Genomic DNA, 26,422 nt, shown 5'->3' with positions numbered 1-26,422 from the left:
GTATTTCTCGTCTAAAACGCGCCCACTAACGGATGTTCATTTGTAATTTTTAGTTCACTTGATGCGCTATTGAGTCAATCTTGATTATTAACAGCGACGTCTAGCGGTAAGTGTTTAATTATAATATCTCCACCAACCGCTGCTGATGATTTGCAGGGAAATTTCGCGGTAACCCTGGTTTCTTGTGTTGAAAGCTTTTAAGTGCACTTTGTGATTGTGAGTGGATTTACACTAACGCATGACAACAAATTAGCTTGAGGTAAATAGCCCTTATACATTTGAGGAGAATCCTAACTCTTATTTTTTATTGCTAAGATTATTTTGGTTAGGTTGCGAGTTTGTGTTCCGGTTTGGGTGGGTCAGGTAATATTATTATATTTGTTTCTCCAACATGTATTTCTTGCTGGTAATTTTAATTCCGAAAACTCGTTTTGTTGCTGTAAAAAATGGTAGGATTCTAGACTAGCGCCTTATTTATTGTTTATTTAGCTAGGTATAATCACACTTCAATTTTCGTTATAAACCAATCCTGAATTTATCCTCATTTATTTAAAAGCTTATAGCTAGTGTGAGTAAAAATAAAACAAAATGTTAAGCCAAAGGGAGATGCTTGCATGCAGATAAATGATGATAAATCTATTATTAATCAAAAAATATTTTTAGATATTTGTCAGACAATCATGGCGCAGTTGGAATTACGAAAGAAAGAAAACTTTGCAAAATATGTCGATGTTTTATGGGGATCTGGAAACTTACACGGAAGCAAAAAACCTCCTGAAAAGTTGCTGCATCGCTCCGATATGCTTTACCAAAAGCAGGTCCGTGGTTTGCTTTGTTTTAACAAACGAAAAACAATAATAAAAATCAACTCACCATACAAAAAGTTTGGCGATCCAAGTTTTTAATGTAAAACTGTTATTTTTAGTTGTTGGTTGCTGAAAAAGTAATTCACAAGTTTGCCGAGGTAGTTTCGGAATTTGAAGAGTCGCCGACGTTGTTTGAGAAGGAAGATCTCATGCAAGAAATTGTCATTTACAATAGAGCTGTGAGTTAATGATTTTTTTATATAACTAGGATTCTAAAGGGTTGCCACAAAAAAATCTGTTGATTTGCATTTTGAAAACTGATTTCATTTTAAATTAAAAAAACTTAGTGTTTCGAAATTGATTTCCGTTATCTAACTCTCAATTGCAGCAACATAGATATCAACTGTACAAACACAATGTCATTTAAAAAAATAATTTTAGTATGAATTCGTACAATATTTTTATAACTTTTCTGTGATCAAAGTCATTTATTTTGTATTTGCTTTATAAGTATAAGTTGTTGTCATTATTTAATTCTAGGGCAAAGAGATGTGCTTATAAACATTTAGTTCGTCTTTTAAATAATATTGAACAGAAAAGAATAGATTATTTTTGCAGTGGTTTGTCATGATACTTGTAAGTTACTTTTGTTTTGTTTCAGGCTCAACACCTCAAACTTGTTCTTGAAATTTTGGACAAAATCAACAAAGAAATAAAATTTGGCCGAGAGAGGCTTCATGTTGCAATTAATATGCATAGTGAGGTAAATTAGAATGTGTACAATAACTGTTATCTAGCCCCAAGAAGTACTTTTCGACAAACATCTGGCATATTTTTTTAATGTTTAACATACCAATGTGAACGTATCTATTGTTTAAGCAACCACTCTTTGAATGGTGTTTTAAGTAAATTGACAAGTTCTGTGAAAGTTAGTCTGATTCACTCTAATAATGCTACGATTTTAACAACACATTTAAGTATCTTTGTTATTTTATGAACCAAGCTAACTACTATTTTTTTTTTAATTTTTTTTTTATTTGAACCAGGATGCAGAATTAATCCGTCATCGAGTGCGTTGGTTGGAACGTAGACTTGAAAAAATCATCGAAGATAACTCGATTGAAAATCTACACAAAGTTTTCTGGGTTTGTTCTAAAGCATAATCTCTTTTAGGCAGTTCAACAGATGCAATATAATATGGAAAATATTAGATAAAAATAAACAGTTTCTGCTTTTGTCACGTTTCTTGTTATCTAACACTGTTTCTTTATCTACAGCCTACATTTATCTATTGGTTTTAAACAAAGATCATCTTTTTTTTTAAAATACCTAGATCATGCAGATTGTTTTATTTAATTAAATGTTGTCAAATTTTTAGGCCCCTGATGTCAAAAAGCTACTTTACCAAGAAAACTTAGTTGGAAAGGAGAGTAAGCAACAGCTTGAGGGGAATGTAAGTTTTTGTATAAAGTATATCAATTTTTTCATGTTTTTTGAAATAAAGGTTGCCCAGACTTTTGTTTGTTTTGTGGAATAATAAGTGAAATTTTTCATAGGTTCGTCGCAAAGAAACGTCCTCTCCACCAAAGTCAATACTTCAAGTAAGCTCAAGGTCACCTTTCCAACAACGTAAAGCCGTCACTCTCCCTCCGATACTTCGCGAGGATGGTGAGATAAAAACTCCTTTAAAAGTGTATAAATAACCTGTGTCTCTTTTTAAGCTACACATCTCATTTGCCAATACATATGTGTTTTTTTATTGATTTATTATTTGATGTTCTAGTAACTAAGCTATAGCCTTAATTAAATTTAATGGACCAAACATATTAGTCGGCGATACCTCTGTTTTTATTGTCAAATATTTTTGACCATTGAAATTTGTTATAGTGCATAAATCTAAAAGTAGGTAGGTTAGGCAAAAAGGACGCTTTTAAGGTTTGACAACTCTTTGTGTTTTTCTTAACATTCTAAAATGTTTCTGTCTTTCCTCTGTAATCTTTTCACCACCAGTCACAGACCAACATGTTTTATTTCAGTTGTGTCCGAGTCGTTTCCGACACTCGATGAGGCCGACCTTTACTGGAGTGGTGACCACCATCGCTTCTCGTACACCCAAAACATGGGACCGCTGCTGGAGGTAAATAAATTTACAATCATTACCTAAATTTTGGAGCATAATTGTTGGAGGTTGTAGAAATACTAAAGCCATTATAGAAGCAGCATCTTAACTGTTATTTTAAACATTCAAAATGTTGCCTACTCCTGAAGGGGCAAAAAGTGTGCATTCAAGTAATTTAAGTCAAGCACGAATTCCATTTGTAGAAGGAAAACTTATTTTCTAGTAATGCACAAAGTTCTGCTTAACACGATTTTGACGCACAGTTTAAGAATCACATCATAATTTACTATTTTTACTGATAACTTGTTCTTTCACAGGAGAACCCAATATCGTACCACAACATCGGTCTGGCTGTCCCTGGGAACTATGTGGACCGGAGCATCTTCACCCCTGGCGGTTCCGCCCCGGCACCGCTCCCCTGGACAAGCGAACAGGATCCAATGAGGGGAAACTTCGATATCACAGTGAGTGTTGCTGCATTAGAAGGTGGAATATCATTTATTGATGTTAATTTAAATCTGTATTACTCAACCCATAGTGAGCTTTCCCGAATTGTTTGTTTGATTTAGTTGGGTCACTGACTGTGTGTTCACATTGTTAAATTAATTCAGGTTGGTTCTGTGCAAGATTTACCCGTTGCATAAGAAAAAGCAATACATTGATATGAATAATATTATTCAAATTTTCTTTTTGATGTATTTGTCTTTTGTTTTGACCACTTCCAAAAGTTCTGTATGAAATTGTGTTACCAAATCTTGCTCTTATATTTAAGTATTAAGGTCTCCGCGAAAAAAAAAATAAACAATGTTAAAACTATTAATTGGATTGATTGGATGTAGTGTATAGCCTTTCAACAAATATATTATAGTTTTTAAATGAATGTAGAATTATCTCAATTTAGATGAGTCAGGGCCAACAATTGCTGCTCACTACGTCTTTCAATCAATGCTCGAAACGATTTTGCTGTCAGTGTAATAGTAATAATAGCATTGAATTTTAAATTGTAAGTTGTTAAAAAGATGATTATTGACATAAAGTATTACCAATATTATTTATCAAAATTTATTTAAAACCTTGTAAAAATACTAAATTATATAAATTACTGTAAAGGTAATAATTAACTATTTTCTTAATTCTGTGACAAGCATACCACAAACAACATAATTGAAAACTCTTGTGTTAACATTTTGTAATTTGCTCAAATTCAGCGAGATGACCTTGAGAAGTTATTGAAGAAGATCCATCGCATTCAGGAAAAAATATTTTTGGCGGCCGATCTATCGGTGGACTTTCAGCCCCACCAAGTGGCAGAAAAACCATCGTCGAGGGGTTTAAGCCGAGATTCAAACAGACAGCCAAGTGGGTTTGTGTGCAATATATCATGATTATATAAGTCGCTTTTGAGAAGCACTGGTTTATAATAACCTAAATATGTTTTCCCACTATACCAGGGGTAACCCAGCAAAAAAAGCAAGAAAGTTGGTAGAGCCCAATGTTTTGAACAACTAAAAAATTAAGTCTAAACATTCGCTTCTGCACTCATACTTACTTTATTATTTTTTGACAAAAATTCAATAAAAAAACTATGCTGACTAATATAAATTATAATTACTAGGCTATAAAATTCTCGGACCCCTTCCTTCTCACGACACCAAGAGGTCTGTGGGCCCCGGTTTTGAAAGCACTGCTTTAAGCCTAACGGAAACATTATGTGTGGCAGGAATTGTTGTTATTTTGTTGCAGGTCGCACTCCACCGAACCTGAGCACACCGGTGACCTCTACAGGAGAGGGTTAGGGTTAGGAGGTGAGAGGTCAAACAATCACATCACACTTTATATATTTGGCGATGCAAGCAGCATGCTTTGTGTGGTGTTGGTCTTTAACTGTGCACCATTTAAACAATTTGTCACTAAAGTAACAATTAACCTGTAAATTTATAAAATCAGTCATGAATAGACTTGATAACAGTACTCTGTGTGTTTTCGCTATTTTAAAGAAATCTTTCTGGCACATTGCAAGCAACAAATAGTAAATTCAGTGTTTGTTAACTTTGTAGTGTAAAGTACATCACAGGGCTTGTTGCCTGAACCTCCATGGTCCATCTGTTAACTAGAGTCAATACAATGATCTTCTAATGACATCTGACAATACTCCGCTTCTAACTGTAAATTTTTGGCCTAAATCTTTACTATGAAAATATTGCTTACCTTATTCTTAACAATACAAACTTTGTTTTTTCTGAACTTGCAAATTTGTCCTTTGCTTTTATTTTCAATGCTGACTGATTTGACAAAGTGTTTGGTTTAATATACAAAAAATATTTTTATTATTAAACAGGTTGATTACCTGAATATTATTTGCAATTTATTTTTAATTATTACAGTTTATTACCATCCCCAAGTTCATAAAAAAAGATTACTGGTTTTGTTTTGCAAATCTCAAAAATTGGGTATTGGTCCCAAAAAGTTTTATCAGTTGATGACCTTTGACCCTTTTCACCCCAGGTTTGTCACGCTCGATTGCTGCCGGAAGTTTGGCTCGAATATCGAGCTCGGCCTCACCAAACAGCAGCCCTGAGTCGCCCCCCAGTATTGATTTCATACCGGGAGCTTTCGACGAAGAAGCTGCATTCCCTCTCACAAGAACTGTAAGTATTGTGTGTTTTATGAATATGTGTCCAGTAAAACATTTTTTACAAGTTTTAAAAGCAATAATGATTAAAATCTTTAAAAAACAAACTTCAAAACGGTTCAAATTGAAGTAACTGTAAATTTTTAAATTCATTTGTGGAGAAAGTGTTTGCTTTAATTGAGGTAGGTAAATATGTTTTCTGGGAATTTTTATTGTCGGGTAAAAATTAGGTGCAAGGATCAGGTTGGACAAAACATAGCAATGAATATCAGTCAAGTAAAAAAATTAATTTTTTTTATGTATGTTTTATTAATAAGGAGACAAACAATCGCTGAGTCACATTTAAACGGTGTTTTTAATGAAAAACAAAACAAAAGCAGTTACAAATAATATTGAAAACAAAATAAAATTTTGTTTAAGGACAGAGTTATTTCAAATTTAAATTTTCATGTGCGACTAATATAAGCATTTAAAGCTCATCTATTTAATATGTGCCTTTACTAAGCTTTAAATCACGAACAAAGGGTATTTGAGCTTTTATAATTACTCCCACAACACAATAACTCACAAAAGATTAAGGTGTAACTTTACACATCGGAAGTAAAACCTTTTGTTTGATCCAAACATCTGTTATTTAAGCCAGGTGGACTTTTTTTAATGTTAGTTAGTTTTACAACGTTGTGTGATTCAAGCTTTATCTCTTTACGTTTGTGTCACATTTATAAATATCTACAATCTTGTTTAAAATATACTTTTTGTTGTGAATGGTTGTAAAAAATTAATACAATTATTCCAAAAAAACAACCAAAATAACAACCTGCATATAAGGCTATAACGGTCTTGTGCAGTTTAATTGGGACTTTTTTGTAAATGGTTATTTTGTACTTTTCCTGCAACACAGTCAATAGAAAAAATTAAAATTGCATGAATAACAATGTGAAAAATGGCCAACACCCCACAATGTTCAGTGTATTAATTAAACATCATCATTTAGGCATTCAAAACCTCTAAAACTTTAATGGAAATAATTTTAAACATGATTTAATTAGGAATTCAAAATCTTTAAAACTTATATTGAAATTATTTTAAAGTAAATATGTTTGACAGAACATGGGCAAAAAGTTTCCAAACAGCAGCGATCGCTGGTGCGACCTTCGACCTAATTTTGACAGCATAGCTTCGCAACCGACGATCGTCGATCAGCGTGACCTTAAGAATAAAACAAAGCTGAGGTTGTTCGTTCCAAAAAGATTAAAAAAAAGGTTTGAATGTGTAAATATTAAAAATATTTATGTTTTGAGATATTTCAAAACATGGAAACTGCCTTTAAACTTCTGAGCTTAATTGTTGAGGTTGTAGTAAAGGTAGTAGGACTTTGATATTCTCACTATGTCTTACCTTAAAATGACTTTTTTATTTAAAAGGAACTGATTATTGTGATTGATTTCCCTTAAATGCTGCCAATTGTGTTGTATCCTGGATTGGCAAACATTCAATTATTTGTGTTTTTGCAACGTGTAATTCATTAATTATCTACACTGTGTTTTACAACATTATTTATTTATGTTTTTGAGGATTTTTTTAGCCACATTGTATAGATTTATTTTTTTGTCTATTAGCTTAATTGCATTGACGTTGGTCCAATTCCAGTTGCAATTCAGGAAAGATTAAAAACTATGTAAAATAATCTTGTTGCCGAACCACAAGGATGGTTCCATGTGATATTTGATGTCTATGTGAGTTTGTGGCCACGATAGTTGATATGTGCATTATGTGTGGCCACGATAGTTGATATGTGCATTATGTGTGGTCCAATGTGGTGAAATATAATCTCATTGAATCACCCACAAGCCTGATTAGAGGAAACATGGTTGAAATGTTGATTGCCTCAGGGTAGGGTTTATGTGTTGCTTGATCCACACTTCCTGGCATTTAAGCAAGTGATTGGTGGATTGTTGTGACAAATCAGACAGCTGACATGTTCAAATGTTTGCACTTAAACCAATATAAATTTTTGTATTTTTTGCAGCATAATGACTGGAGGTTGTAGTTGGATGAGAATGAATATTATAGCCCATATAGAAGTTGTAGGATTTTTCAATTATTTATTATAATATAATGTCTGGAGGTTGTAGTTAGACGTAGAATGAATATTGCAGCCCATGCAGAAGTTAGTTGCATTTTGTTAATGTTTCTAAAAAATCTTAAGATAAACACTGAAGGATGTATGAATGAAAGACACACACAAACATATGTTTAATAACATCTGTGATCTAGCCCTTCGGATGTTGCTTCATGACCAACGATTACGGCTTCCGTATCAATAGACTCGCTCCTCTCTGAGCCTGCATAGCTCAGTTGGTAGAGCGACGGTCCCAGCTTGACCGGAGGTCGTGAGTTCGAACCTCACTGCAGGCCAGTTGTTTTTCTGGCTTGCTCTGCTTGCATCATAGATCGACAGATTCGGCGAGTCTGCGATGGCTTTTCGGTGTACTGAAGGATGTAATTAGACATAAAGTAATTTCAGATATGAGGTGTCAAAAATATATAAATATTATTTAAAACGTTTACAAAATGCTTCCTACTTCTGTATGGGCTTTGATATTTATTTTTAACCTAACTTTAAATTACATTAGAGCAACAATAGTTAATAATATTGTTATCGGTATAACTATCTTAATTGTCAAAGGTATTTCTGTGCGGTTTAGTTTTGCTAAATTTTTAATTTAGTGCAGTGATTCTCAGCCTTTTTAGCTTACGGACCGGTAAAATTTAAAAACAAATTCAAAAATCAAAATCAACCCAAAATGCAAATATGACAAAATATGAACTTAAAAGCAAAGAATGGAAACTTCAATGTAATGACTATGATCAATTTGCTGCTGTCTTTTTGATATCATACGTGTTATACATGGTTCTATTAAAGTTTTTCACATACAACTGGTCCTAAAATTTAAATCTTAAACGAGCCTAGCCTACTTTTAAACACTTGGGCAAAACACTTGCAGCATTGTGACGTACGATAAAGTTGAAAGTAGACCATCAACTCTATGTTTCGTGACAATGTTGCAAATTACGGAGCTGGCGAAGTAAATTTGATGGACAAGCCTTCAGCAACTTGCATTTTGTAGTTGAGATTTAAGATTGTAAACCGGCACCGGTCCGCGATCAGCGGTTGAGAACCATTGATTTAGTGGATTGACAGACAATGATTTTAATTTTGATTTGCAGTTTTTTATTACCCAGTTCAATTCCCTACATACTGACCACGGTAAGACTGAAATAGGTACATTCATTTTGAGATATATTAATTTATAATAAAATCCTCCTTACATAAAAATGTTGCAACTTTTTGTTGGTTTTGCCAGATTTGTATACAAAATAACTTAACATGTGGAAAATCTTTTGCATTTTCGCTTCACTTTCTTTGTGCATTGGAGCCAAAGGAAAATGTGTGGATGATCAGTTTGAATGTAAAAAACCAGCAACGTTTTGCGTTAATCAAACTAAAGTTTGCGACGGCTACAACGACTGCGGGGATTGGAGCGAGGAAAGATATTGCACGACTTGCAAACCAGGAGCAAAAATGTGCGACGACCACAGACGATGTGTCCCCGAAATCTGGCGATGTAACGGCCGACGGAATTGTTACGACCGGAGCGATGAAAAGAACTGCACGACTTGTATCGGGGGAGCGAGGTTGTGTGATGATGGAACAAAATGTGTCCGCGCAAGTTATTGGTGCAACGGGCGACTTGGTTGCCCCGATGGTAGCGATGAGAGAAACTGTACAACTTGCAACGGGGAAGCGAAGATGTGCAACGATGGGTTTCGATGTGCTCCAAATAAATCGTGGTGCAACGGGCTGGTTGGGTGTGATGATTGGAGCGATGAGACAAACTGTAGCAGCTGTCAGAGTGGTGCAATCCATTGCAACGATGGGCTTCAGTGTGTTAAGAAGTGGGAAGTATGCTTTGGTGAAGTAAGGTGCTTGGACGGTAGCGACGAAATGTTCTGCAAGAGCTGCCAGCAACAAGTGTCTAGGGGTAGGATCCAGTGCGTCGGACGAAAGGAGCCTTGCGATGATCAGTCCGTGTGGAACGAAGGTATCATTGTGAACATCAAGGTTTGTCCGAGCAAAAACAATACTCATGGAATGCACAAGAACATGACTTGCCGCCAACTTATGGGGCCGTGTGAAGGGCGAATAGACAGGGTGTGTGTGAATGGTCAGTGGGTTTGTGAGGAGGGAACGCACACAAAATTGACTCAATGCAGTGATGGTCGTTTGATTTCAATTCCAGAGTACTGCGGTGAAAACATTGAACATTGCAATGATGATGAAATCAAAAAAGGGCTGGGATTTAAATGCTCGGGAATAAGTCGAACAGGAGTTTGCGTTTTATCGCAGATAAACATCTACGACGATGAACCTCAGTGCGCTGACAAGTCAGATATTTGTTTTGTTGATGGACAATTCGTTTGTTTCTTGTGTTTGGACAAACGACTGGTTGTTTCTCAACAACAAGTTTGTGACGGGGTGGCTGACTGCTATGATCTTTCCGATGAATGTTTGTGCGACGACCAAACAGTTTGCCATGATATCTTGGGCGATGCTAGAGACACTTGCCCTCCCAACCAAATACATTGCCGCAATGAAACAGACTGCGTGGATATGGACAAAGTGCTTTGCAACCCAGAAGTTAGTTGTGCGGAAAAATCCAGCACCAAATATTGTGTAAAATCACAGGATGTGGGTAAAGCAGGTCAACTGTATTGCTGGTCACTCAACCGTTCCATCGCTGTCCTTGCAACGAAATGCGACGGCAGACCTGAATGTTGGGACATGAGAGATGAATGTGAAGGTTGTGAGCCTCCACCAAAGTTCTGCGATGTAAAATGCATGCGTGGGAGAGCTACCTATGGTGTGGCGTGCATTGGGGTTGAAAACAAGCTTGAACCGTGGTGGCCGTGCGACGAACGTGGATTGTGTCCCAAGCGTTACGATTGCACAAATGGAATATTAACCAGCATCAATGTCAATAACCTTTGTGACGGAATAATAGACTGTGACGACGGATCGGACGAGGATTGGACGCGATGCAGCAAAACGAGGTTTTACTGTCGCAATGGAAAGCCCCTGTCGGTCGACATCAACTTGGTTGAAGATGGATTTCCTCAATGTTCGGACGGAAGTGACGAATGCCCGCCTATAAGTAAGCGAAGTACCACTTTCTCAAATCAAAAGGAAATGATCGCCAACCCTGTTTACAGAGCCTTCTTCTGGTTAATGGGGTTGGCAGCTGGCATCGGGAATTTAGCGGTTGTGGTAATTACTGTGAAAGACATGGTGATAAAAAACATCTCTGAAAACTTTACAAAGAGCACCTACATATTTTTGCTTAGCTTGGCATCTGCTGATTTTCTCATGGGCATTTATCTTATTGCAATAAGCATAAAGGGTTTACAGTTTTCAGGGGATTATTGCTCGTTTGACGCACTTTGGCGTACTAGTAGCACCTGCTCCATTCTTGGGGTGATGTGTGTTGTAGCTACCATGGCCTCTTCGGGTACTATGGCTGTCATGACGGCGTTTAGACTTGCAACAGTTTGCAAACCATACATTGCTAGGACCCTAGAGTTGAAATGGATTTACATTTCATGTGCATGTGTTTGGCTGTTTGCATTGATATCTGCCAATATACCTTTAGTTAATTACAATTCAGGATATTTTGTTTCTCATGTTTGGTTTTCAAGTAGATTTTTCAACACTGACAAAGTCCCCAAACAAAAAATGGTGTATTTAGCCAATAATATCACACTAGATAACATGATGTCACTTTCGTGGAATGACGTCACCCAAATAATCCACAATACTTTCCCAAACCAACCGATAAAAGGAATATTCGGTTATTATGGTGAAACTAGTGTTTGCATGCCTAGACTGTTCGCCTCTGCTAATGACGCTTCTTGGCAATATTCTGTGTTTCTTATCACACTCAACTTCCTGCTGTTCATTTTTATGCTTGTGGCTTACATAATTATTTATATACAAAGTAACAAAATGGCTAAAGCGAAAAACAAACAATCTAATTCCAGACTTCAGAAACGTATTTCCCGCTTGCTTATCACTGACTTCTGTTGCTGGATCCCAATGTGTGTGCTTGCTTACTTGGCTGTTTCTGGTGTTCCACTCCCCAATGATGTTTATCTTATTAGTGCTGGTATTTTGCTTCCCATTAACAGTGCATTGAACCCCTTGCTTTACTCCACATTAATTGAAAGATGTAGTGCTCGATTTAAGAAATTTAAAACCAATTTTTTGGAAAGAAGTAGTGATAATGCTACTAGTATGAACCAAATGTGACGAACCTAATTGTATCAAATAATTTGATTAATCTCTGCTATATATTGTGCTGTGTATATTTATGTGCTGTAATTTGTAAATACAAGTAAGCAGAAAAAAAACAACTGCTTCTTTACCAAAAAACATATTACTTGCATTTTGGGAAACATATGTGACAAATATTTAAAGAAATAATTGTGGAGAAAATTGGAGGAATTACTTTTAATTTTACACCAATAATGTGTTTAATAAATGTTGCTACATATTGTCAGCTCCATTTTGTCCTAATTTTTGTACAAATACTTAGGTGTAATTTTGCAATACAGCAGTAAGCTCAATGTTTTGGTAAAATTTTTACCAAATTGAATATTTACTTTTTGCTAAAGAAAAAATGGATTATGACATTTTAACTTTTGGCATACATAAGCTATGTTCAAAAATATTTTTTAAATGTGATAACATAAACCTAGACCAGTATTATTTAAACCCAGTTGGTAAAAGAAACGAAAAAGTATTGCTTCCTTTTTGTCTGTAAATAGATAATTGAGTAAGCTGCCAGAAAATGGTTTAAAAATTGAAAGTTTTAAACAGTTAAAGTTAGTCAGGTTCACTATGTAATTTCGTTGGTTTTTTGTGGAGATTTGCAAACCTATACATTTTTGGAAAGCTTAGGACATCAGGAATCTGAAAATCGATGTTCCCATTTGCACAAATGTTCCGAGGGCGGCCATTTTGGAAATTCAAGATGGCCACCACCGAAAACCTATTTTTCGCAATATCTCGGCACACGGGCAACCTAGAGTGTTGATTTCAAGACCTATAACTACATTTTTGGGGACAAGGAATCATTTGGGACCATATAAAAGGGTGTACGGGTACACAAATTCCCCCTATGATGATTTTAGGTAAAAATTAAAGCAACAACAAATCGGTTGAATATAATGGTACAGTTAAAAGTCTGTTTTGCATCAGCAATCTAATGTCTTCACCATCTACTCTTACTTCTTTTCAAGTAGATCATCTAACATGATATGCACATGGAGATTGGTTGTAACAGTTTGCTAAAAACTGTAGCCATATGCTAAAAGCAATATTCCACATTATCCGAAAACCTGTCCCCAGTCTGTCGACTTGACTACAACTCTATTCATGAACATCATCAGACTGCATGCTGTGGTGATTTAGGTGAACAACTAATGAACTAGAAGACAACAAATTTCAATTGAAATTATATTTATTGAACTTACAACACTCCATATGATAAACATAATTATGAGCACCACACCGACCATTACTCAAATGTCATCATCACTATCGTCAGAGCAACCACCTGGCTGACAGTCCTCATCATTGTCACACTGAGAGCTGCACAAACATAAGTCAGTGCAGGTCAGGTTGTTAGAACGGCAGGAGCACCTTTGTGATGAACAGTCTCCGTTGCACTGACATCTCACCATCTCAATGATGGCCTTGGGAGCCGGATCAACATCTGTCATTACTGGCTTCAACTGGTCATTGATGTCTTTGTAGTAGCCATGCTTCTCCGGATCCAAACACACCTGATGTGCAACACTAGCCTGAGCCCATACTCTTGCTTGGAGATGTACACGATCAACATGTTGGTTTAGAGCACTGAGTGTCGGAGGTAGTTTGTGACTTTCGGCCATGTGTTTACAGAAGAGGTACCATGGCAGTTCAGGGATGTTGTCGATCTGAAGTCCCTTTGGTGAGTATACAGTACATACAAATTTTGCCAGCTTTGACATCTGATCCTCTGTCACATCGGCAGCCTCATTAAGCAATGCAATGGCTTCTATCACATCTCTATCTGCTTTGAGGTAAGCCTGAAACCATGTTGCTTTACCTATGCGAGAAAACCTGCCTATGTTGTCCGCTCCTGAAAAAGCATGCAAAGCTGGCAATGCTCTGGCTTTCTCTACACCTAGGTTGTTCCAGATGGGCTCTATTAGTACAGAGCCTGATGCTAACGAGACGCATGTGTTTTTGATCAGAAGGTCATAGTTTGCTATGACCAGGATGAACACATCTGTGTCAGGGGAGAAGACAGTAAGCAGCGCTGCATTTGGGTTCCTGCCTGTTGCCAGCACTGCTTGGTGTATCATCAATGTGTCCGCTTCCTCGTGGTTATTGTCTTGGAATTCCAAGTCACTGTTGCTCCTAGCCTTTCCTGCTGCACACACAATCACAAGTTTGGACGCATCTTTGTTGTATTCCAATGTTTTCTCTGCCAAGTATTCTGCTAAGTCAGCTTTGGTTTGATCATGAGACAGGAACCGTTTCATGGTGATGTGTTGAATCTTGGTATTGTCTTTCACTTGGTACTGCACCGTGCCCTCCCTGCTTTATTTTGGGTTTGGCTGTCGATGAGGCTTATCAATTCAATCAAACAGGATGTTTGTAATGGATAGCCTTTTTCTGTGTAGTCCTTGCTACCTTTGACTCGCAGAACATGGAATACCTTTTTGGTCCAACATCGCTTGTGATACTGGACATCTATCGCGTGTGCATCAGATGGAGAGATGGATGTGTTTAATCTAGTCTGCAAGATGGGATCTTCTGAAAGTTCCACAGCTTCACGTAGTGCTTTCCCACAGTTCTCTGTTCTTAAAGTGTATAATTGTTGTTCATTATTTTCCTGGCAAAAAAAGCAATGTTCCTTATTGAACGGAGCTGTTGCAGAGCGTGTGAATGGACTTGTGGAGGTGGACGTTGATGGCTCATCCATATCTATGCTTTTTCTCTTCTGTCCACGTTTTTTCTCCGAGTAGCTTCCAACTGACATATTGTACTCATGGCGTTCTTTGGCACGTTCTATCTTTACTTTGCATGTTGTATTTGAATAGCAAAGACGATGCCAAACTGCCTTGTTAGCTTTTAAGCTGTCACTTGTTTCATCCTTTAACCGCCTGTCTATTTGAACATACTCTCCATCATGGAAGTTTGCCCTATCACGAACTGCTTCTAGCAAGCAATCAAATGAGTCCAGTTTGGGCTGTTTCACAAGCGTTCCATTTTTAGTTGAAAATGTTTGACAGATCACGCACTGCTGCCAGTTGGTGGATCCAGGTGGATTGTATGAATGCCGTGCAGGAATTTCACTCATCTTGACTTAAAACCTGCAAATATAAAAAGGGAGATGAGTAGCTTTCAATCTACATCTTTGTACCATTATTATGACCAGGGTAAGTATCAATAACACTAAATGTCATTGAGAAATATCCTTATATTAGTTATTTATCTTGTAATACATATTGTTAACTTTCAGCCGTTGATTTGTCTCACAACCTGAAATTATGGAAACTTACACTGGCTCCTTATGTACAATAATGATCTAAAACAAGTAGATCATTTATTCCATGATGGTCCATCTGGTATTAAATCTCAGCTGGAAGTTAAAACAGAATTTCATATGTCTCCACACCTGAAAATAGATCTTAAATGGACAGTGTGATTTTGTTTTTATTTGCTGGTGCGTCATTCAGTGTAAATAGTATTTGTTAACAATCTCCTTAAGATCTGTACTTATATAACCAATCCTGAGAGAGTCATCTTAGAGACTCGCCAGGTGTCTTTGCATCATTTTGGGTGATCTAAGGTGACTCTGTATCCCCAATATCGTAGATATGAATGATAAAATAACACAGTATTAAAATCATTGTTTTTGGAATATTGTGAGAAACAGTTTTTCAGTGACGGTGATAGTGTTTGGATGGTATGAAGTTTTTAAAAATCATCACAAGAGACATCTGGGTGCTTGTACATTATTTTAAATGATCTCAAATGATTCCTTGACCCCAAAAATGTAGGTAAAGGTCTTGAAATCAACACTCTAGGTTGCCCGTGTGCCGAGATATTGCGAAAAATAGGTTTTTGTTGGCGGCCATCTTGAATATCCGAAATGGCCGCCTTCGGAACATTTGTGCAAATGGGAACATCGATTTTCGGATTCCTGATGTCCTAAGCTTTCCAAAAATGTATAGGTTTGCAAATCTCCACAAAAATCCAACGAAACCATAAAATTGAACATAGTGAACCTGACTAAGTGTAATTATGAGCTAAATTAAACAAACATAATAAAATGTTATATATAGCAATGTAACAGCAAGCTTAAATTTTCGTTTTACCTAATGGAATATTTAATTTTTGCTAAAGAAAAACAACTGTTTTTGTTATTTCTTGCATAAATAAGCTACTTGTTAAAAAAAGCACAAATAAAGACAAGTAATTCTCAATATAAGATATTTTTATGCTTTTTAGTTCTGATGTTGTCCGAGACCTCATCACGCCATCTAGTGTCACTTCCAACCGTTCCTTTCGCAAAGTTAACACAACCGTTCGCTTTGTTGAAAAGCTCAAGTCTTCCGGTGGAAACGCACTATCTGAGTTGCAAAAAGACAGGATTGCGGTGAGAATTGATGTTTTTACACTTGTTTTATAAAATTTATTGTTTTTTTTAATTGTGCTATTTTTACATTATGCCCAATATTAGCTTGAGAAGCGAACCGTTTTGACAAAAGGTGATGGCGGTATTATATTTTTTCTGAAAACAATTTAAACTTTGTTAGCCGGGTAAATAGCCTCAGGATGGGCTTATAGGTTATTTGACCGTCGATTTTAAACTACTTTGGTACCTGGGTGAATAGCCTCTTTCATACTTTAATTATTACTCAGTAAAACCCTAGTATCCCCTACTGTCTGATATTATTGGACATTCCTAGTCATAAATCCTTTTTTTTCAGTTTTAAGAATTCCTTAAAAGTGTCAGTGCTCAGTTGAAATACTTATATTTCTTTTACCCAAATTATGTGGATTTCTTTTAAACAACTTTGTCACCATTTTAAAGTTGTTTAAAAAGAAAAAAATTAAGCTTGATTTTCTGAAGAGGTTTTCACCTGATTTTTTTTTTTTTTTTTTTTGAAAATCATTTTTGGAAAACATTAAATGAAAGCTATTTTGGCGAAATTATAAATTTCTTTTCGCCCTGATCGACAAAATATATCAAATTTCAGCATCTGATCGAGAACCTTTTCACATCGGAGCGCGTCGATGACCGGGTTTACGCTGCGCGGTCACTTTCCTCACTAGGTGTTACTGCAACGGACCAGGTGGCTCCGGCTCTCGTCGAGAAGTTGAAAAGCGAACAAGTTTCCTCGGTTCGATACGAGATCGCCAAAGCCCTCCTCAATCTAGGTGCGTTTGGAAAACTTGTATCACACTTTTTTTGGTGTTTCTGTTGTTTATAATAATATAGGGCAGCAATAATTCATTCTTACTTTGTGTTTATGTATTGGAAAAAGTTTTTTTTAGAATAATAAACTACGTTTTTTTTTGTTATATCAATTTAGGTAATTTTCAGTTTTGCAAACAACCACCAGATTGATGGTTTATTTTGTATTTCGTCTTTAATAGCAGTTATTTAATAGTTCGTGTTGTTTGCCACTTTTTAACAATCAACTTAACATTGTTCTATTCAAAATTCAACTTGAAATGCTTTATTGAAGTGCCATTTCGTTCCTAGATAATCTATTGATAATTTAAAAGAACTTTTAAAAAGGGCGTTAACGATTTTTGATGTAAAGAAACAAGGAAAAATGTTAAGGCTTATTTTTGCCTGGAAAAGTTTTATTAAAATGATCCGCTGCCGGATTAATTAGCGCCATAGTTTGCTCTGGATGCAACTTCTCACGTCTAATCAATAAAGCCAACAGCCAGTGACATTCTACCTCGTTGAAGTTAATGTTTATTCCAACTTCAGGGGAGTGGAACCACTTGGCCATCGGGGAGGTGGTCCGGCACCTGAAGGGGGGCTCCCCCTCGGTTCAATCGGACCTCCTGGAACACTTGGCCAGCAGCCAGGACGCCACCACAATGCACCTCCACATCGATGAGATGGAAGAACTAAGGGATCTCATTGAGGTCGGTTGGAAAATATTAAAATAATTTAAATAAACTTCTGTCATTGAAAAAACACATACTGATATAGGTGTGGCAAATTTTTTAATTTTTTTTATTCTTTTTCAACATCTAAAAATTAATTCAAAACGTCCACAGAATGTATCCTACTTCTGTATGGGCTTTGATATTTATTCTACGTCTAACTTTGAAGTTTAAAGCACTTTATACTTTATCATAAATTTGAGAAATGCTTATTATTCAGTTGTATATTTAGTCAAAGAACTTTACCACAAAAACTACCGATCGACCTTAACAAAATAAAAGTTGCATTAACGAACCAAAACATCTAATGATGTTGAAAATGAAAAAGAGATATTCGAGACGTTCAACATGCTATCTACTTCTCTGTGGGCTTTCGAGACGTTCAACATGCTATCTACTTCTCTGTGGGCTTTGCAGATTGATTATTACTTTTTTCCTGGCCATTATTTTTGTCAGATCCTCCAAGAGCTTTCCATGAACCCAAACAACGATGACGAGGTTTCGTTCCAAGCTTCCATTTCGCTCGGTGTTTTGTGCGGGATTTACGACGAAACATCGGCGAACATCACGACACACAAACTACTCACCGTCATTCAGGTAACAACAAAAAAATATCAAAAACAACAAAAAAAATATTAAGAACAACAAAAAAATTTATCAAGAACAACAAAAAAATATCAAGAATAACAAAAAAATATCAAGAACAACAAAAAAATATCAAGAATAACAAAAAAAAATATCAAGAACAACGAAAAAATATCAAGAACAACAAAAAAATATCAAGAATAACAAAAAAATTTATCAAGAACAACAAAAAAATATCAAGAACAACAAAAAAATATCAAGAATAACAAAAAAATATCAAGAACAACAAAAAAATATCAAGAATAACAAAAAAAAATATCAAGAACAACGAAAAAAAATTTATTAAGAACAACAAAAAAATTTATCAAGAACAACAAAAAAAATATCAAGAACAACAAAAAAATTATCAAGAACAACAAAAGAATCAACTTAAATTTAAATTTTGTGTTGTATCTTTATAGGCTGTAATATAAAATTAAAAAAAATACATTTTTCACAATTATCTGAAAAGAACAAATAAACTTAAATTTGCATTTTTTTTACTTTATGCCTGTTTATCTGTTTGAATCAGTGGTCACCAAACTTTTTTCATTATGGGCGGATAATTCTGTAAAGCCTGGCGATCGCCAGATAAAAATTTGGCCAAACTCTGTTAACTTGATTATCACTGGTAAACGAAGGAAAAAATAAAACAATTATTTACACAATATTTAGTAAGTTTTTTAAAATTGCTGTTCAGATAAAAATTTCATCACAAATTGGTTTTCATTTGCATTTAATAAAAAAATGTATTTTAGCTTTATTGGTGGAATAGCAAAACAATTTATTTTGCATTTTGTTGCAATTCTTTAATAATAACTAAACTTTTCCAGACTTCCACCAAATGGTCGTGGATCGCCCAGTCACTAGAGGTGCTAGTGAGGCGGCTGAACCATTATGACGAAACAACCGTGAAGTCGATCATCCGTCAGCTTAACAGTGCCACCAAGTGGCAGGACAGACTGGCTGCGGCCCTTCTGATCGGTTTCATCGGATCTGCGAGGGTTTGTGTTGAAATAGGCCGATATCACTTTTTCCGACCGATGTCAATGCCGAGTTGTTTTGCCTTTAACATAGTCAAGATTTAAATCAATTCAAAGGAAATCAAAATAACATTTCAGTTTATCAACCTATATGTAAAAATAGTATTTTGAATATTAACTTTGCATGATGCTAAACAAGACATTGCTTGCCAAAACAAAAATTGACCAAAATGGAAATTTATTGGATTTTAAGGAAACTATATAATTTTTTATAGTAAAATATCGTGCAAAATTTACCGATACCGATATATCGGTAGAAGCAAAATACCCGCCGATGTTAACGATGAACTGATATATTGACCTATTTCAGTTAGTGCTTTGTAAAGAAACCTAAATTTGTTAACGGACAATGTTACTACTTTTTTTACCACGTGCCCGGAATTATGCGCAACATACTTGCCTGACGAGTTTTTTTACTTATCACTGTAGGGACCAATATCACCCTGGCACCGGGATTAGGGCGTCGGTTCGATATTATCGACATCCTTAATCAAAACCCATATGGGCGCTAATGTTTACAAACATGTCTATTGTTAACGTCATAATATGCTTATTAGTTATAGGTTAATAGTAGCTTTTACATGCTGTGCCTTAACTGCGCATGCGCAACCCCCCAACCTTGCTTATCCTGTTTTTTTCCCGGGTAGCACCGAGTTTTTTTGGGTTAAAGCTTTAAATACTAGCCACCCATTTATGTTGACATTAAACTTACACCATAAACAAAAAGTTAATATACCTTCTACCGATGCAAAGTTTAACTCCAGCCCTACCTCCAAATGTGTCTCCTTATGGAGAATGGTTGAGGACTGGAACACAGGTTTATCCCTTGCTTTCTTTTAGTTAATAAAAAAGAAATTTTAAAAAGTGACTCTGAATATCTTTTTGCTTCTGTACTCCCTTAACTCCAATTATTCCTCAGATCCTCCGGATGTTGAGTGAGGACGAAATCTTCTCCATATTGGACCACAAGCTCTGGGACGACCCCAAGCGGGAAGTCAGGATCGGGGTTTCACATGCTATGACGTCACTCGGCATGAGACAGAGGTAATCATGACGTCATATTAGTGAATAAAACTGCTAAGTTATTTCGTTTAGCTTATATGTTTAATTTTTCGAGACAGAATTAAAAAAAAAAAATTAAAACCGATTGGTAAAATGTGTTTATTTCGTACGTCATTGAATTTACACAATTTTGTTCCTATTTTTATATTTGGCGACTAAAAATAATTAAGAAGAGGAATTGCTTCCAACGGTTAAGAGTTGTACTAGACTTTTTCCATTTTTCATAACGGCTTTTGTACTTACAGATTAATTTTGTTTTAATTCACAGTTTTGTTAAAAATGCGGCGAAAAGAAACAATCCTAGAGTTGGGCCCATTATACATTCTCTGCTAAATATTTATCCAACTTAAAATCCCAAGTTTCACAAAAGCCTATTCCCACCAAGTGTGTGCAATCAATTAGCAGTGTGACGTCACAACAGGCTTCTGGAGTTATTCCGTCATTTACCAACTAACCCACGCTTATAAATATTTAAAAAAATGAATTTTATGCAAAACATGCGAGTGTTATCTCGGTGAAAGGGTTTAAAAACGTTTTAAACTAAACCGCATTCTCACCGATTGTTCGTAATCACTGACCAGTGTGACGTCACACAGGCTCCTTGAGGCGTTGGACGAACGTATAAAGGACGGTAGTGCAGAGGTGCGGAGTGGGGCGGTCATGTCGATGTCAGCTGCCGGGATAAGAAGCGATAAAACGCTTAGATTCCTCGTCGAAATGCTCGGACTCGATTCAAGCGATTACGTCAGGCTGCAGGTGAGCTTAACGCATGATCGGTGATGCGTGGAGCGGTGCATTTTGGAAATACTCGTAGTACGACTGATGATTTCGGTATTCTACCCGAAGGCATCTATGTACTATAATCGCTGGCCAGTACGAGTCCAGAAGGGCTTCATTGCGTTACATCCCATGTATACAATGAATTTTTGTGTGTTTTATTCCGATTCTTAATATTGTTGGCAAAAAGTACAACCTTTCTATTTACAAACCAGTTATTTCTTCACTAAGACTAGAGTAACAAATGTGTATGAGCACTACAAGGTTGTATTGTGCTACTCACTGCTTGTTATTTACTTTGTTATCGGCTTTATTTAAACGCCAACTGCAGTTGAACTATGTGTTGTAATTAAATAAGCCATGAGGTATTATCGGGTATCGGCCCCCGATATAATATTATCGACATTGCTTACAGCCAATGAGAGAAACTGTAGTAAGAACAAATAAACTTTGGTGGCTAAAGCACCCCGAGGTGTTTGTTAAATATTTTATTTGAAGTCTAGTTTTTGTTCCAGATCATCAGGATGTTCCACTCTCTCGGGATCACAGATATCCGGGTCGTCAGGGCACTGAGGGAGAGAGAGAAAACAGGAGGGGCTCTCGGCAGGTCAGTTACCCCCCAAACTACAATGTAGGTCTAGCCGAAAAAATGCGGCATCATTTCCTATCATTTTTTTTCTTTCTACGTGATTTTTTTGGGGGTTGCCTTATTAAAAAGTAATGTTGGAATATTGTTCTGTGCGTTATGGTTTCCGTGATTATTTCTAAGAAACTTATTTTTGAGTTATGTAATCAGTTTATCTTTTTTTTTTTATTTCTAAGAATGTTTTCAACCAGTTGATAAAAAGGGGCCCATTATAAGGTGTTACTTAAAAGTTTGACATTTGAAAAAGGTTAAACCCAAACCTTTCGCTGGAAGAATTACGTAAAATCTTGCAATAAATAGTTACTGTTGGTAAACTACTACGTCATCGCACATCATCGTGCTTATTTTTGGCCTCAGCAGATGTAAACCGCAGCCTCGTACCTAGGGTATATAATAGGAGTGCTGTCACGGGAAAACATCTTGTATTTCACCGTTTAGCAAAAAAAACATATGGTAAAGGTTAACGGCTAATTATTTTCATAACAGCTGTCCGCGGTTTTACAGGAATTGTTGCCATTGTTACAAACGCGAAAAGCCTCTACGTATTGCATGCATATGCACATGTTAAATACAGACTAACACAAGTTGTTGTTTAGGGAGGCATCCAAGGTCCTCGCATCACTCAACGTCCGCCTCACCACGGGAGCATCCAGCCGCAACATCCACCGGAACAAAGAGACCTCGATGAGCAGAAGGACAGCATCCTCATCCTGGGTGTCTTCTCCCTGGGGACGGGAGATAAAGGTTAGTGGGTTGACAATATGACAAGGGATGCCTTCTGGTGTATCACCGTACCAATGCAATTAGCTTAAAAGGTTAAGCAGGGGTCCGTAAACTTTTCCTAGTTAACAAAACTCAGGCGCGCCGTAATAAATTTTCACTTACAACTTTGCTAAAACAACGTTTGACTTTGGAGCATTTTATGACGTGGCGCATTGGGCACACAAACTTAGTACGTCACTCTACTCTCTCTACACAACACGCAAGTCGAGAAACAACGCTTCGTACAACAACTTAGACTGTGGTGGGGTTCGAACTCACAACCTTGACCAGACCGGGTCCGTCACTCTACCAACTGAGCTCTCTACACAACACACAAGTCGAGAAACAACCCTTCGTACAACAATGAAAGACACACACAAACATATGTGTTTAATAACATCTGTGATCTAGCCCCTCGGAAGTTGCTTTATGACCAACGATTACGGCTTCCGTATCAATAGTACACCGAAAAGCCATCGCAACAACTTAGACTGTGGTGGGGTAACTCACAACCTTGACAACCCTTCGTACAAGAACTTAGACTGTGGGTGGGGTTCGAACTCACAACCTTGACCATACCGGGTCCGTCGCTCTACCAACTGATCTCTCTCTACACAACACACAAGTCGAGAAACAACTCTTCATACAACAACTTAGACTGTGGGTGAGGTTCGAACTCACAACCTTGACCGTCACTCTACCAACTGAGCAGCTCTCTACACAACACACAAGTCGAGAAACAACCCTTCGTACAACAACTTAGACTGTGGTGGGGTAACTCACAACCTTGACAACCCCCTTCGTACAACAACTTAGACTGTGGGTGAGGTTCGAACTCACAACCTTGACCATACCGGGTCCGTCGCTCTACCAACTGAGCTGCTCTCTCTACACAACACACAAGTCGAGAAACAACCCTTCGTACAAGAACTTAGACTGTGAGTGAGGTTCGAACTCACAACCTTGACCATACCGGGACTGTCACTCTACCAACTGAGCTCTCTACACAACACGAGAAACAACCCTTCATACAACAACTTAGACTGTGGTGAGGTTCTAACTCACAACCTTGACCATACCGGGTCGGGTCCGTCGCTCTACCAACTGAGCTCTCTCTACACAACACACAAGTCGAGAAACAACCCTTCATACAACAACTTAGACTGTGGGTGAGGTTCGAACTCACAACCTTGACCATACCGGGACCGTCACTCTACCAACTAAGCTCTCTACACAACACACAAGTCGAGAAACAACCCTTCGTACAACAACTTAGACTGTGGTGGGGTAACTCACAACCTTGACAACCCTTCGTACAAGAACTTAGACTGTGGGTGGGGTTCGAACTCACAACCTTGACCATACCGGGTCCGTCGCTCTACCAACTGAGCTCTCTCTACACAACACACAAGTCGAGAAACAACCCTTCATACAACAACTTAGACTGTGGGTGAGGTTCGAACTCACAACCTTGACCATACCGGGACCGTCACTCTACCAACTGAGCTCTCTACACAACACACAAGTCGAGAAACAACCCTTCGTACAACAACTTAGACTGTGGTGGGGTAACTCACAACCTTGACAACCCTTCGCTTGACCATACCGGGTCCGTCGCTCTACCAACTGAGCTCTCTTTACACAACACATAACTCGAGAAACAACCCCCTTCATACAACAACTTAGACTGTGGGTGAGGTTCGAACTCACAACCTTGACCATACCGGGACCGTCACTCTACCAACTAAGCTCTCTACACAACACGCAAGTCGAGAAACAACCCTTCGTACAACAGCTTAGACTGTGAGTGAGGTTCGAACTCACAACCTTGACCATACCGGGTCCGTCGCTCTACCAACTGAGCTCTCTACACAACACACAAGTCGAGAAACAACCCTTCATTCAACAACTTAGACTGTGGTGGGGTTCGAACTCACAACCTCGACCATACCGGGTCCGACTAAGCTACAACGCTTCAGAGGAAGCTGAGAAACAACCATGACACCATTACCTGCTGCATCCCATACGGGGGTTTGAACTCAAGACCTCGGATATACTCGGCCGGCGCCCTACCAACTGAGCTAAACTGACTAGGTTGGACCAATTGAAAACAAAAAACATAGGGCCATTTTATGCTGTTCATACACACATCCCAATTGAAGATGATATATTTGAGTTGACTTGGATTGATAAATAAAAAGTTAAGCGAACTATTTGCACATTTTATTTTATTGTAAAACTTGTGCGAACCTTTTGAAGCTCAACTGGGCTGATCAAGCTTACAAAGATTTTTTATGTTTTTGCATCAAATGGGCGAGGGCCACGATTGAGAAACCTCTTTTTGACAAAAGCCTCTTTCTCGATAAAAAATATTGTACATCACTGAAAAACCCCAATCTGTGAACCATGTGTTCCTCTCATCCACTTGTTGTTCCTCTCATCCGCAGACGTCGAGCACTTTCAAGAAGCCCTCTAGTGTTGAGAAGATGCGTGATCGCTCCCATTGTTCCTCCAACTCCTCCCCACAATACCGCATCGTGTCCACATCTGTGCAGAAGTTGAGGTTGTCGGCGAAAAGCATGCGCAGACCTGACAGCTCAAGGTCGTACCTGACGAGCGCAAGCAGCTTCTTCTAACCAAGGACTGACAACATGATGTTTCTTACGGTTTTGACTGTGCTTAAATGGCCTGGCTTGCACTTGGAATACTTGACTTGGGCTTAAATAGGGCGTAAAATTTCGTTAGTTTTACCGCAATTCCTGCTTATATTTCTTGACAATATGGTGTTTCACGTGCGCCTTTTGTTAATGTCAGCGTTGTAATGACTTAACTGAAAATCTTTTAGACAAATTAATGGACTTTGATGCACTTAATTAAGTCTCTGTTTTAAAATGACTATGTTGAACTAGAACGTTTTTATATTATTATTTTCTTTTACTGTTTAGCGTTAAAACATGGCGTGAAATACGCTCCATAAACTTAATTCCTTTTGACGAATGACTTGGACTTAAGGCGTAAAATTTGGTTGGTTTTATCCACAATTTCCGCTTGTAAAACAGTTTTCTGCAAAATGTTTAGATTTTCTTAATAGCTTATCAAATTCACTCAGGACTTTTAAAGTTTACCAGTTTTATTAATTTAAAATTTTTACCTTGACAAGTGACATGTTTGGAACCATTTGTTCCAATCTTTCTATTTACCTTAAATTATTAATATTTTTATTATTACCTAAATCGATAAATAATATTGATTATGCTAACTTTCCTGATTCTACCCGATTTCTTTGCATCGTGTTTACCTAATTTTGAATTATTTTTCCTATGATGTTTTCCAAATGGCGTCAATTGTTACGTTGAAACTTTTTCACCTTCTATTCCAACTTGATTCTTTAAAATAAGACTTTAAAAGTTTGACCGGTTGTTATATAAAACATCTTACCTTCTCTTCAATTTATGCTTTTTGTCACTTTACCTTGTGTTACAGATATTAGTGTACAATTTACTTTTTCAATCCTGATTTCTGCCTAAACGTCGTATATAGCACTTATCAACCAAACTTTGATGCACTTATTATTTCCGTCAAATCCAATTGTGTTCTTACCCGTGAATTTATTTGTTTCACTGTGATTTAATAATAAAACGTAAGAA

At 37.1% G+C, this 26,422-nt stretch overlaps 1 protein-coding gene and 1 non-coding gene across 2 annotated transcripts; both read left to right on the top strand.

Annotated features, from left to right (window-relative positions):
- The first annotated feature begins 194 nt into the window (after positions 1-194).
- On the top strand, positions 195-26,422 carry LOC146137109 (uncharacterized). The gene is made up of 23 exons (XM_083396330.1): positions 195-259; positions 664-818; positions 926-1,045; positions 1,468-1,569; positions 1,853-1,951; positions 2,185-2,259; positions 2,363-2,474; positions 2,843-2,943; positions 3,243-3,389; positions 4,134-4,284; positions 4,669-4,716; positions 5,431-5,573; positions 6,665-6,819; positions 16,182-16,329; positions 16,934-17,114; positions 17,680-17,840; positions 18,318-18,458; positions 19,319-19,489; positions 20,448-20,572; positions 21,187-21,346; positions 21,883-21,974; positions 22,610-22,757; positions 25,223-26,422. The coding sequence occupies exons 2-23, from the start codon at positions 681-683 to the stop codon at positions 25,409-25,411; spliced, it is 2,907 nt and encodes a 968-aa protein (XP_083252456.1). The 5' UTR covers positions 195-259; positions 664-680; the 3' UTR covers positions 25,412-26,422.
- Positions 7,901-7,975, top strand: Trnaa-agc (transfer RNA alanine (anticodon AGC)). Its single transcript has one exon. It is a non-coding gene; the product is annotated as a tRNA-Ala (tRNA).

This window comes from Ascidiella aspersa, chromosome 8 (genome assembly GCF_963924565.1).
Source record: "Ascidiella aspersa chromosome 8, kaAscAspe10.2, whole genome shotgun sequence".
In the NCBI taxonomy this organism is placed as follows: Eukaryota; Metazoa; Chordata; class Ascidiacea; order Phlebobranchia; family Ascidiidae; genus Ascidiella; species Ascidiella aspersa.
Note: the sequence above shows the minus strand (reverse complement) of the source record. Positions and strands in the feature narration are given on the sequence as shown.